The sequence below is a fragment of the Dysidea avara genome, chromosome 6 (assembly GCF_963678975.1).
Source record: "Dysidea avara chromosome 6, odDysAvar1.4, whole genome shotgun sequence".
NCBI lineage: Eukaryota > Metazoa > Porifera > Demospongiae > Dictyoceratida > Dysideidae > Dysidea > Dysidea avara.
Window position 1 is genome coordinate 22,662,365 of NC_089277.1, and position 12,390 is coordinate 22,674,754.

Consider the following 12,390-nt stretch of genomic DNA (forward strand, 5'->3'; position numbering starts at 1 on the left):
ATATATATAATTTGTACATTTACTGATAAAATCAGAATGAGTTAAAGTATTTATAAAATCTGCTTCATCTTTTTCTATTTCCTGTGGAAAAGAAAATTATATAGGTTAAAAAGCCCCAAAGCTGGCCATAGGCCGGCTTTGGGGTATACAAATACAAAAAGAAGTGAAATCTAATCAAAAACAGTCAAGCTGTAAAAAAGGAGTGCGGCCCTTGAAAAGGCTATGGTGAAAAAAGATGTGAAATCCAAGGTGGCGGCCAAGAAATGGCTGTGATGGTAGGTTAATGGTAAAAATTTTAATAACGACAATTCAGGTGATTTTGTGCCAATTGACCAAGCGGCACCAAATTCACCTGAATTGTCGTTATTAAAATTTTTACCATTAACCTACCATCACAGCCAGTTCTTGGCCGCCACCTTGGATTTCACATCTTTTTTCACCATAGCCTTTTCAAGGGCAGCACTCCTTTTTTACAGCTTGGCTGTTTTTGAGTAGATATCAAGACTCACGGTAGTGAGTCGCGCGGCCAAGAAACTACAAAGCGCACGCCCAATTAAAATACGCGCGGCCACTACTGTGAGTTATTTACGTGTAGGGCCGGTTTCGCAATATCAGTCCTAAATTACGCAACATCTCTCAATAAATTTGTATTGCGGTATATGATAAAAAATCTTTAGGAGTCGTTATCATCATCATCATAGTTATTCGTTTTCTTGCGACCTCGCTAAAATAAAAAGTAACCATCGCAAAATAAAAAATAGGCGTATTTCACTTTATTTCTCTACCTTATGTTACAACTACTGTCACGTTATACCAGTCAACCAGTCAACATAGCCGTATTTGTATAGTCCATCTAGCACTGACATTATCCAATCCTGGTTTGCCTATACGCGTATTTTCTTCAATCAACCTCTAATCCCTACAATAACTTTTAAATACACGACGTGGACACAAACTCTAATGCCTGATAAAGAAGTTGTGACAGCGTGCTGAACCATAAGTTCCCTAGGGATGGCGTTTTAAGCAGAAATCTTTTAAATTCCAATTAGTACCACACCCCATGCGAGCGTTTATAAATCGCCAGTTGTCTTATGGTTTGAAGAACAAAATCACTAGCGAAGGTGCTTTAAGCATACTCTTCAATTCTCTATTTACATGTAATTTTTAATAGATTAACCGCAAAGGCCGATAAGGTGAATACAAAAGGTAACAAGCCTTTAGGGGTTACCACCTCTATGTAGTGTGTACCATGTAGCTTGTGTTGTGGCTTTCATTAAGTATTATGCACACACAAATGGTGCAACAAAATTTTGTAATGGATTGCTCGAATGTGGTTGGTGTTGTGGCTCGTGGTTTGCCAGTGACCATGTATGAGTTGGGGTTGGTCCACACAACTTACACAATATTCAAATTTCATGATGGCCATGATAATTTCTTGCCATATGGTAAACATACAACAATGTCTAACAACGTTAATTAACATCACATCAAGACTTGACTAAAAATAGTTCCAACAATAGTGATGATTTCTTGTATGTCACCATGACGATACTGAGACCTGTAAAAGAATAAGCAGGCGCTGAAGTTAACCTTAAATTAAACACTCATGCAACTGACCTGGAACATCGGTCGCAACACCAAAAACACTTGTTTCGATATCTGATGACACAATCCAGCAGGCACTGAATTAAAAGAGAATGTACAAAAAATCAATATGCCGGGCTGTGTCAATAATAGCATGGATAATCAAAATGAACAAAAATTATATCCCAGGCTAAGTGAATGAATAACATAACTGTTGGGTAAGCATGTTAAACTAGAACATTAGGACATTAGTCAAACAAAAGTACGTTGTCACAACTTGGTCATAATACAATGTTTGTACCACTGGACTTCACACTGGTTGCCCAAAAATTGTGCCATTCCGGGACAACAGCATAATATTATGAAACAAATAGTTACTACAACACAGAAGGCTTACTGTTGCACTGTCTACACTGATATACCATAATTTAAAAACATAACAGGTGGGCATTAAATACAATACACTTAATATCTTGGTACTAGGAAAAAATCACTAACATCACAACATGTAAACTGACCTGGAAATTAACACCCTTGATGCCACTACAGTCTACACTGGATACTTGTTCGAACCCATCAACAATATGCCTGATACATCTGAGTAGACTGACCTGCAAATTCACATCACTTGTATACAGTGATAATTGATAACTGCAAAAACAACAATTGCAATAATACAATTCTTCTGTACGTCAACTGACATGACACTCAATACTGAGACCTGTAAAAGAATAAGCAGGCACTGAAGTCAACCTTAAATTAAACACACATGCAAACTGACCTGGAACATTGGTCGCAACATCAAAGACATCTGTTTCGATATCTGACGAAACAATCCAGCAGGCACTGAATTAAAAAGAGAATGTGCAAAAAATCAATATGCCAGGCTGTACCAATAAAGGATGAATAATCAAAATGAACTAAAAATATATATCCCATATGCAGGTTAACTGAGTAACATAACTGTTGGGTAAGCATGTAAACCAGAACATTTGGTCATTAGTCAAACAAAAGTACGCTATCACAAACTGGTCACTGATAATTGATAACTACAAAAAGAACAATTGCGATAATACAATTCCTATGAATGTCAACTGACCTGAAATTCATGACACCTGTATCTTTGTTCCTGCATGGTCTCAACTTACATATGTACCATGATCACATTCAACTGCTAGTGGATAAACCAGTATGACCAGATGGCCTGCAAAAACCAACAAGCAGGTGTTAAATACAATACACATACCTAAAGCATGGAATATGAAAAATATTATATAAGCATTATTCCACACTGATATAGTAATAGATTATAGGATGTTGTGGAACTTGCCTAAACGTGTAAACTTGAACATGAGGACAACTGCATAATCTGGACACTTGGAATTGTCCAATACCTGATGAACCGCAAGTCGGTACTAATTACATTCACTTCAACATTTTATCCCAGCTGGGTGAATCTCTTGTAACTGAGTAAAAAGGTGTTTATTTTCCACCTGCAACCAAAGTTCTACATTTCTGTGGTTGGGTGTACATAAACTGACCTGGAAAATCAGTATGCCATAGGGGTATGGAAATGGTTCCTTTCCTTCTGTTGTGACATTACTTACAGCTGACTGGTAAATGATCATCGATGTCCCCATGGACCCCAACAATGAGTATACCAATAACTTCACAAGTTGGAATGAATTTCCTTTCAACATCTGGTGGACAGGTCCAAAAACCCTATCGCACAAACACGGTGAATCAGTGTGTGGCGATGTGACACGTTGCACAAACTTCACTCCTCGTTTCGTTAGCATTCAAGACCGGCATATATCATAGAGTCCCTCAGTATTCTTGCCGGACTCTTACTTTTTCAAGCGTTGCTCAAGCGATGTAGTTTCTCACGAGGGGCTCTAGTTTCTCAGTAAAGTCGAGCCGATTAAAGTACGCCTCACCATCCAGTTACATTCTTAAACCATTCAATTTAAAACCACGTATCATGAGTGTCCGCTTAAGGTAATTAGGGACTTTCCACGAGATTTCCCCTAAATAGATCACGTGTTGGTTGTCAATCTGGTGGATCCTGGTGGATCCTGGTGGTATACATGGTTCAACAATGCGGTAAGTGTAGTAGAAGCTGTCAATGAATAATTGTTTGTGCACTGCTAAACTAAGTTATTTTTGTGTGATAAGCATGCTCGAGGAAGGGTCTGGGGGACGAGACTAATGTTTTGACAGCAGTTGATGGACAGCAGTTGATGATGGCCAGGCAAAGAACTGCGAGAAGAACTACTATGATAGTATGATAGTAGGGAAAAATTCCCACCCCTATAGCTCTGCCTAGGGGCATTAACTAGCATTATCCACAGCTACTGTATTATGTTGCTGATATGTACATTCAGGCCAAGAATAAAGGTGAAAGTGGTAGTAAGGCTCAATCCTATTATTCTGCTGAACAGGCAAGGGAGTCTGGGACTATGGGGACATGTTCCCTCAGGAAAGTACAAGTACTACAACTTTTTTGTTTAAATTGCTTCATCAAGTATAAAAATTTCAGTCAAAAGGTGATGATCGAGCTCTGGTCTTATGCACTGGTTGGAGTGGTTGTATCGATACTGCACTGTGACATCCTTGAGGGGTTAGTGCTGGCATTGTCCATGGCAATACTATTCCATCTCCCCGAGTCTTGATGATTGAGTCCTCCATTCCTTTCTCTGCTGCTCCAATCCTGAAGTTGTGACCACAGTCAAAAGGTGACGATCGAGGCTCTGGTCTTGCATCTATACTGTACTGCAACACCCTTGAGGGGTTAGTACCGGCATTGTCCATCGCAATACTGTTCCATCTCCCATATACAAGTCTTGATGGTTGAGTCCTCTATTCCTTTCTCTGCTGCTCTAATCGTGAAGTTGTGACCAAAATATTAAAAAATGGTTATAACATGATAAATGATTATGATGATAACAATTACAAATGTATTTATAGCTGTGTAGCAACTGTGAACTAATTAGGCACTTGCAAGTTTAATTAGGTGTCTGAAGCATTTAACATGCACAGATATGAGATATATTCATGACGTTCAGGCAGTAAAGATAAATTTACTCTAATAGAACAGTCATACTACACCGTAAATTAATACTTCCGAATTGACGGTGTTATGAAACAATCATTATTATGTATGGATTTTACTGACTCTCCAAGATAATATTCTGCATTAATGTTAATTGCTCATTTCCAAAAAATTACCTTTTAAACCAAATGTAGAGTCTATCACTGACAAAAATGAGTGATATCCACCCCAAAAACACCTTCGCTGTAAAAAAGGTGCGCCCAAGAAACTACAAGTACCTGGAACCCAATGTAAAAAAACAAAAAGAAAAATCAGCTTAGCTGAAGTGAAAAGTAACTGGTAAATTAAAGAGCTGATATCTGAAGCGGCCAAGAATACAATTACTAAAGTTTAATCCATGCAAGAACACCTTGGCTATAAAACAGGTGTATACATGAAAGTAACTGGCAACTGAAATGGCTGATATCTGAAGCGGCCAAGAATGAATGGTCATATACAACTAATTCAAAAATTTAACACTGAACCTTTATAATTCAGCTGTGTTCTATATTCACACTTGCTGCATCGTAAAGTAATTTCTTTTAACTCTAATTGGCTGGTAATTTGGCCGCCTTTTTTAATAGTCAGTATAATAGAGCAAAAAAGGCGGCCAAATTACCAGCCAATTAGAGTTAAAAGAAATTACTTTATGATGCAGCAAGAGTGAATATAGAACACAGCTGAATTATAAAGGTTCAGTGTTAAATTTTTGAATTAGTTGTATATGACCATTCATTCTTGGCCGCTTCAGATATCAGCCATTTCAGTTGCCAGTTACTTTCATGTATACACCTGTTTTATAGCCAAGGTGTTCTTGCATGGATTAAACATTAGTAATTGTATTCTTGGTCGCTTCAGATATCAGCTCTTTAAGTTACCAGTTACTTTTCACTTCAGCTAAGCTGATTTTTCTTTTTGTTTTTTTACATTGGGTTCCAGGTACTTGTAGTTTCTTGGGCGCACCTTTTTTACAGCGAAGGTGTTTTTGGGGTGGATATATATATATACACAGCAAGAACAGCCTCAGTGCGCACGTTGGAAACTGTTTTGTGCATGTACATAAACACAAGGGTTTACACATTTGCACATTGCCAGTTTCAGTTTGGAAACTGTTTGGAAATGAACTCAATTTCCAAAGAAGTTTCCAAACTTGTACATTAGGCATTTTCAATGTGTAGCTATACTACTTTGGAAACCTATCATTCACCAGCCACAAAAAGTTTGAAAGAAAGTTAATAATTAACTTTGCACCAAATAATAACTCCATGGTCTACAAATATATAAGAAGTGTCAAAAAATCCAGCTCTATACCATCCTCTGTCCTTTACAACGGTGCTCCTGCCACTGACAGTGCTGATAAAGTCTCTCTTCTTAATGAATATTTCTTCTCTGTGTTTACCTCTTCAGACTTCGTACTCCCACCCTACCCTGACAAAATTGACCCATCTGTCAGATGTCATTTAGTATCAATCCAAATATCTGAACAGGAAGTATATGAAGCACTCGTCTCACTCCATACTGACAAGGCCACTGGTATTGATGGTATTGGCCCAAGGATTCTCAAACAATATGCTAACATTCTTGCTAAGCCATTGCACCATTTGTTTACAATCAGTTTAAATAGTTGCTCCATACCTTATGAATGGCGCATACACACGATTGTTCCTGTACATAAATCTGGTGACAAGACTCAAGTTACTAACTATCGTCCAATTTCTCTACTCTGTATAACATCTAAGGTATTAGAACAACTAGTTTACAACAAAACCATTTCTTACATTTCAAGTTTTCTCTCACCTCAGCAGTTTGGCTTCTTAAAAAATCGATCCACAGTGCAACAGTTGCTTCTCATGTTGAACACCATACATAGTACTAATGACCAAACTGATGTAGTCTATCTTGACTTCAAAAAGGCTTTTGACAGTGTCCCCCACAAGGAACTGTTATTCAAACTTCGATCACTTGGAATTTCTGGCAAGCTTTGGTCATGGTTTGAATCATACCTACTTAATCGTTATCAGTGTGTGAAGATTAACAACTCTTTGTCTCACCTTCTCCCAGTTCTATCCGGAATCCCACAGGGAAGTATACTTGGCCCACTTCTATTTCTCATATATGTTAATGATATTCCGGACATCATTAAATTTTGTCTATTGTTTCTATTTGCAGACGATACCAAATGCATCAAAACTATCTCCTCACCACTAGATTCACTTAAACTTCAAGAAGACTTAAATAATTTAAACTTTTGGAGTACCCACTGGAATCTTCTATTCGGTCTATCAAAAATCTTTCTGCTATCCTTTAAAAGGAAATCTCCAACATCTTACAATATCGGCACCTCCCAGATTTCTTGTGTTGATACATACAAAGATCTAGGAATTATGTTATCAAGCGACCTGTCATGGGATGCTCACTATAACCACATTATCTCCAAATCCTATCAGGTACTTGGACTTCTAAGAAGATCTTTCTCCCTACAAAATTATGTCCAAGCCAAATCTCGACTATATACCTCTCTTGTTAGATCCCAATTTTTCTACTGCTCGGTCATCTGGAAACCCCACCTAATTAAGCACATTCAGCAACTCGAACGTGTTCAGAGGCGTGCAACTAAATACATTCTAAATGATTACTCTACTGACTACAAGTCTCGTCTTATTAATCTCCATATGCTACCCCTGATGTACATTCTTGATGTAAATGATGTGATGTTCTTTCTTAAAAATCTCCACAACCCCCACAATGGATTTGACATCAATAATTTCATTAAATTTGCAACTGGTCACACACGTCTAGCTTCTGGAAACAAGCTACTCCAAACAAGATCACCTGACAATTCCACTAGTAACTTTTATTTTAACCGGCTTCCTCGCATCTGGAATGCCCTTCCCATTATCAACTACCAGGACAATCCACTCAAGATAAAGGCCAAACTTTTAGATTATCTGTGGAATCATTTCACTGCCAATTTCACCTCCAACAACACCTGCTCTTTTTCATTTCTATGTCCATGCTCAAAGTGTTCAAAGATCCCTCACCAACCTAACTTCAACTCCCTTTAACTGTTAACTTCCCCCCCTTTAAAGTAATCTTAGACTAGTAAGTAAACTTTGTAGCTAATCACTGCTACAATTTAGCTTCCGGCCACTGACACAGGATGTCAGTGGACCATCAGTGTGCTGCCATATGTCCCAATTGTATCATACCAACATCTGCAACTTGTATGTATGTAGGTATATGTACACTGTAAAGTTTATTATTATTATTATTATTATTATAAACCACACAATAAGTGAAACCTTTTCATGCACTTACAAATGTATTCATAGCCCCATAATGAAATTCCAGTGTGTTAGCAGTAATTAAATTCTTTTTGTCACTTGGCTACAATGAATATTAAATCTCAAACTATCATACATTATGCAAAAAATGTTAACAATGTTATTATTGATATAGTTACATTGCATTGTACAACGTAATTCTATTTTTGTGATTGTGGGCTTTTAATTTCTTCCTCGTTCTTCCCCGCATTTTCCTCGCTTCCCCCCCCCCCCCTGGGGGAACTTTGTGCGATAGCTTGTAGTTGTGTAGGTGTGCGGCCTTCTCTGTAAGGTTGACAATCACTGAAATCATCTGCAAGACAATTTAGTAAGACACTAACAACATATGTGCTACATTCTGCTAGTGAGTTCTCCTATACAATGTACAAAATCCCCTTAGAAGTTGTTGAGAGACATCACTATTTGGGAGTACTTTTAGATAACAAGTTGTCATGGACCCCTCACATAACTTCAGTGTGCAATAAAGCTAATCGTCTACTGGGATTTTTGCGAAGAACTCTCCACCATTGTCCACCTCACTTAAAAGAACATGCATATAAACAGATTGTCTTGCCATCTATTGAATACTGCTCTTCTATCTGGGATCCACATCAACAATCACTCATTCACAAGTTAGAGATGATACAACATCGTGCTGCACGTTTCGTGTTAAATAGACCTTGGAGAAGGAATCATAGGGACAGTATAACTGAAATGTTAGTGGAATTAAAATGGCCAACACTGGAAGATCGTAGGAAACAGGCACGTCTGATGCTGTTGTTTAAGTTTGTAAACAAATTAATTTATGTTCCAAATCAGTATCTGCCAGTGTTATCTCCTGCAACAAGTACCAGGGCAAACCATCCCTTGAAGCTATTACAGTTGTATGCCAGAACAAATCGATATAGTAACTCTTTCTTACCAAGATCAATACCAGACTGGAACAATTTAGATATGGAAGATCTTGACAATATAGACTTACTTACTTTCAAGAACTGTTTGCAAAATGCATAGACACTAAAATTTTGTTTTTGTACATTAGCGATTTACCCAATGGGTTTTGCTAATCAATAATAATAAATAAATAAATAAATAAATATGTGACTGAATTTGACAAAACAAGGCTTCGACGCACAAAGCTTTGTTAGGAGATATGGCGATCTTAAGGAATCATTGTGTAATAACTTCCCAGTGCCTACAGCTGTGCAAACAAAATTTGCACCAATTGTTCATCTGTTCACTAGCTATCACTGAGTGGGTGTATACATTTCTGATACCCAAAATTTACCGTTTTGAGCAGCCTTTTTCGAGCGGGTAATAATATCACAAGTGGTAGTAATAGGGTGGGAGGGTGGGGGTGGACGGTGGTAGTAATAGGGTGGGAGGGTGGGGGTGGACGGTGGTAGTAATAGGGTGGGAGGGTGGGGGTGGACGGTGATCTTAATATAGGGGTATAAAATGAAGTAAGAAGACGATTGGAATCCAGTGGCCAAGTTTGTGCTCTCCATGGCTCTCAAACTACTCCAAATTGACTGAGAACACTATTGGCGAGCTCTCTGTGAAGTCCCAGCTCACTACACACCATTATCACAAAGCCGTGGCCATTTAATGGTGCCAATCTCACACTCGTGGCTTTGACAGGGTCGGAAGAAAGCTGCTACAGAAACCAGACTTGCCAGTGCTGAAGGAAGTACGGTGTGAAATATGACAGTGCATTAGACCAGCAATCCATTTCTGGTAAAATCGTAAGTTTGATTTTGTGTGTGTGGAAGCCTTGTTATATGAAATCCGGTCACATATAGTAATGTACGTACTTCATGAATAGTCCTAGCAGATCCCTGTTGATTATCAGATAGTTCGGATATTTAAGTTCTTTATATCATGACCTATTAAAACACATGCATTCAATTCTTTGCATGCCATGTATCCATTAACATACCTCATTCTGTGTTTCTGAACATGTCTTGTTACAGGCTTATACAAATGGACGACATCATCATCGTACAAGAATCCAAGACACCTTCTTACAAATAACCATTAACTACATTTACATGTATAATAATATCACTCACTTTATCAGTATCATCCTAACTTTATTATACACGTGTGCGTCACATACAGTATTCAGAGATGCCACCATATATCTCGACACAAATCAGTTTAAATGTTACAGCTTTATTTATTTTTATTTATTTATTTATTGATTAGCAAACACCCAACAGGGTTTTTACGCTAATGTACAAGGTACGTACACATAAGTGCCTAGTTTAAGTTACAATAACATAAGTGCCTATAATTTAGGTTACAATAATGATTAGTACTAAGTTACAATAAGTGCTAAGTTACAATAGGTGCTAGGTTACAACTAGTGCTAAATTACAGTAAGTGGTAAGTTACAATAAGTGCTAGAATTACAATGAGTACTAAATTACAGTGAGGGCTAAGTTACAATAAATACAATAAGTGCTAAGTTACAGTTACAAAGTAGGAGTAGTTGATTGTTTAAATGTTTCAAGATCAATGGTAGATAGATTAGGGATACATAGATCGTTCCAATGGGGAATAGTTCTGGGTAGGAATGAATAGAGATACGTGTTTACTGAAGACTGTATATGATTAAATTTCTGATCATGATGGGCTCTGGTAGCAGTTTGATTTAATGATGGCAGACAGCGATTTGGGACCAATAATAAATGATTAACTATCTTGTACAATAGGATGAGGCGTGCTTGCTTTCTGCGTTCTTGTAAAGATGGCCAATTTAGTTCATTTAACATGTCTGTGATACTGTCACGGTGGTGTCTGTTCCAAGGCTTATTTAAGATGAAACGAGCAGCTCGATGTTGAATCATTTCAAGTTTAGAAATGTCATTTTGGTGGTGTGGGTCCCAGATGGCACAACAATATTCGATAGATGGTAGCAGAAATTGTTTGTAGGCATATTCTTTGAAGTGTTTATGACAGGAATGTAAATTTCGCTTTAGGAAACCAAGTAATCGATTTGCTTTGTTGCATATGTAGTCAATGTGATCGTGCCATGAAAGTTTATTGTTCAAGTAAACTCCAAGATATTTAATCTTTTCTACTGATTTCAAGGGCACTCCATTCATTTGATATGTAAATGTTTTGGTGGTATGGTGTGTGGTAACTTGTAAGATGTTGCATTTAGATACATTAAAGTCCATCTGCCATTCATTTGCCCATTTTATAAGAGTAGTTAAGTCATCCTGCAGAATCTTCTGATCACTTGGTGAGTGTATAGGCCTATAAATTAAAATGTCATCTGCAAACAGTCGCAACTCACTATGTATGTTTGTAGTTATGTCGTTGATATATATTAGGAAAAGGGCAGGTCCAAGAACTGAGCCTTGGGGGACACCAGATGTTATGTCACAAGATATGGAATAACGGCCTTCTATTACTACTTGCTGTGTTCTGTTGTGTATAAATGATTATAACCATTCCAGCAAACTTCCTCTCACTCCATAATACTCCAGTTTGTTTAGAAGTCGAGCATGTGCAACTTTGTCAAAGGCCTTGGAGAAGTCTAGTACTGCCAAATCTACCTGTAGTTTATTGTTTATTGCTTTGGCTATATCATTGACAGTCACAAGCAGTTGTGATTCACAGGAGTGATGTTCTCTGAAGCCGAATTGATTTTCTGTTAAGATGTTGGTTGACTCTAGATGTTTCATTAATTGGCTGACAATGATGTGCTCCATGGTTTTGCAGATTACTGAAGTTAGTGATATTGGACGGTAGTTTTTGGGATCTGATTTGTCTCCTTTTTTATAAACTGGTGTGACATATGCATGCTTCCATTGAGTTGGTAATCTACTGTAGCTGAGAGACTGTTGGAAGATGTGGGTAAGCATAGGTGATATCTCTGCTGCTGTGGCTCTTAGGGCATAAGGGTGTAACTTGTCAGGACCTGGAAAGAGCAAAAAAAATGATGAAAGGTTATGCAGAATTCGTACTTACTATTGGTCCATTCTTTTATGATTTTTCAAATCAACTCCATGGAATGTGCATACTCGTGATCACCTGTGGTTATATTTGTACAAATGCTGACCTTACCAAGAAATCTAAAGTGCTCACTTGATACACCAGCTGGGTGTCATTGAATGGCTGCTTTTCAGTTCATTTCAGCTCAGTCATGCGAAACCGGTTGCTTCGAACTGGCACTCCAACACACTAGGATTAAATGGTCATCAAACCATTGAACTAACTCATAGGTAGGGTCCCCAATGAAAAAATCGAATTTCACCAAATAAATTCCTTACTACTGCAGGATACTTAGCTTGTTGCACTGATATTTAAAACCACTACAAATCATAAGCCGCGAGTCTTTTAGATTGAGAAATCGGCACATCGTATTTTCGCCGATTTCGT

At 37.8% G+C, this 12,390-nt stretch overlaps 2 protein-coding genes and 1 long non-coding RNA gene across 9 annotated transcripts in view; 1 reads left to right on the plus strand and 2 right to left on the minus strand.

The window, feature by feature from the left end:
• The window catches only part of LOC136258577 (uncharacterized), a 66,467-nt gene extending 62,851 nt beyond the window's left edge, over positions 1-3,616 (minus strand). Inside the window, exons 1-9 of one of the 3 annotated variants that reach the window (XM_066051900.1) lie at positions 3,126-3,616; positions 2,915-3,077; positions 2,684-2,788; positions 2,478-2,633; positions 2,366-2,430; positions 2,286-2,305; positions 2,103-2,235; positions 1,618-1,682; positions 1,406-1,558 (exon numbers count right to left, since the gene is read on the minus strand). In XM_066051900.1, coding sequence (XP_065907972.1) covers positions 1,483-1,558; positions 1,618-1,682; positions 2,103-2,235; positions 2,286-2,305; positions 2,366-2,430; positions 2,478-2,562 — 444 coding nt within the window. In that variant the 5' untranslated portion in view covers positions 2,563-2,633; positions 2,684-2,788; positions 2,915-3,077; positions 3,126-3,616 and the 3' untranslated portion in view covers positions 1,406-1,482. Of the gene's footprint in view, positions 1-1,405; positions 1,559-1,617; positions 1,683-2,102; positions 2,306-2,365; positions 2,431-2,477; positions 2,634-2,683; positions 2,789-2,914; positions 3,078-3,125 lie in introns of those variants that run through there. The other 2 variants (XR_010702840.1, XR_010702841.1) reach the window with 2 other exon arrangements.
• LOC136258578 (uncharacterized) overlaps positions 1-12,390 on the plus strand; it is a 219,617-nt gene that overhangs the window by 159,879 nt on the left and 47,348 nt on the right. The gene's annotated exons all lie outside the window — the stretch shown is intronic.
• Positions 6,097-7,749, minus strand: LOC136258951 (uncharacterized). Its single transcript, XR_010703129.1, has 3 exons — positions 6,727-7,749; positions 6,473-6,678; positions 6,097-6,409 (listed from the first exon to the last, which is right to left on the minus strand). It is a non-coding gene; the product is annotated as an uncharacterized lncRNA (long non-coding RNA).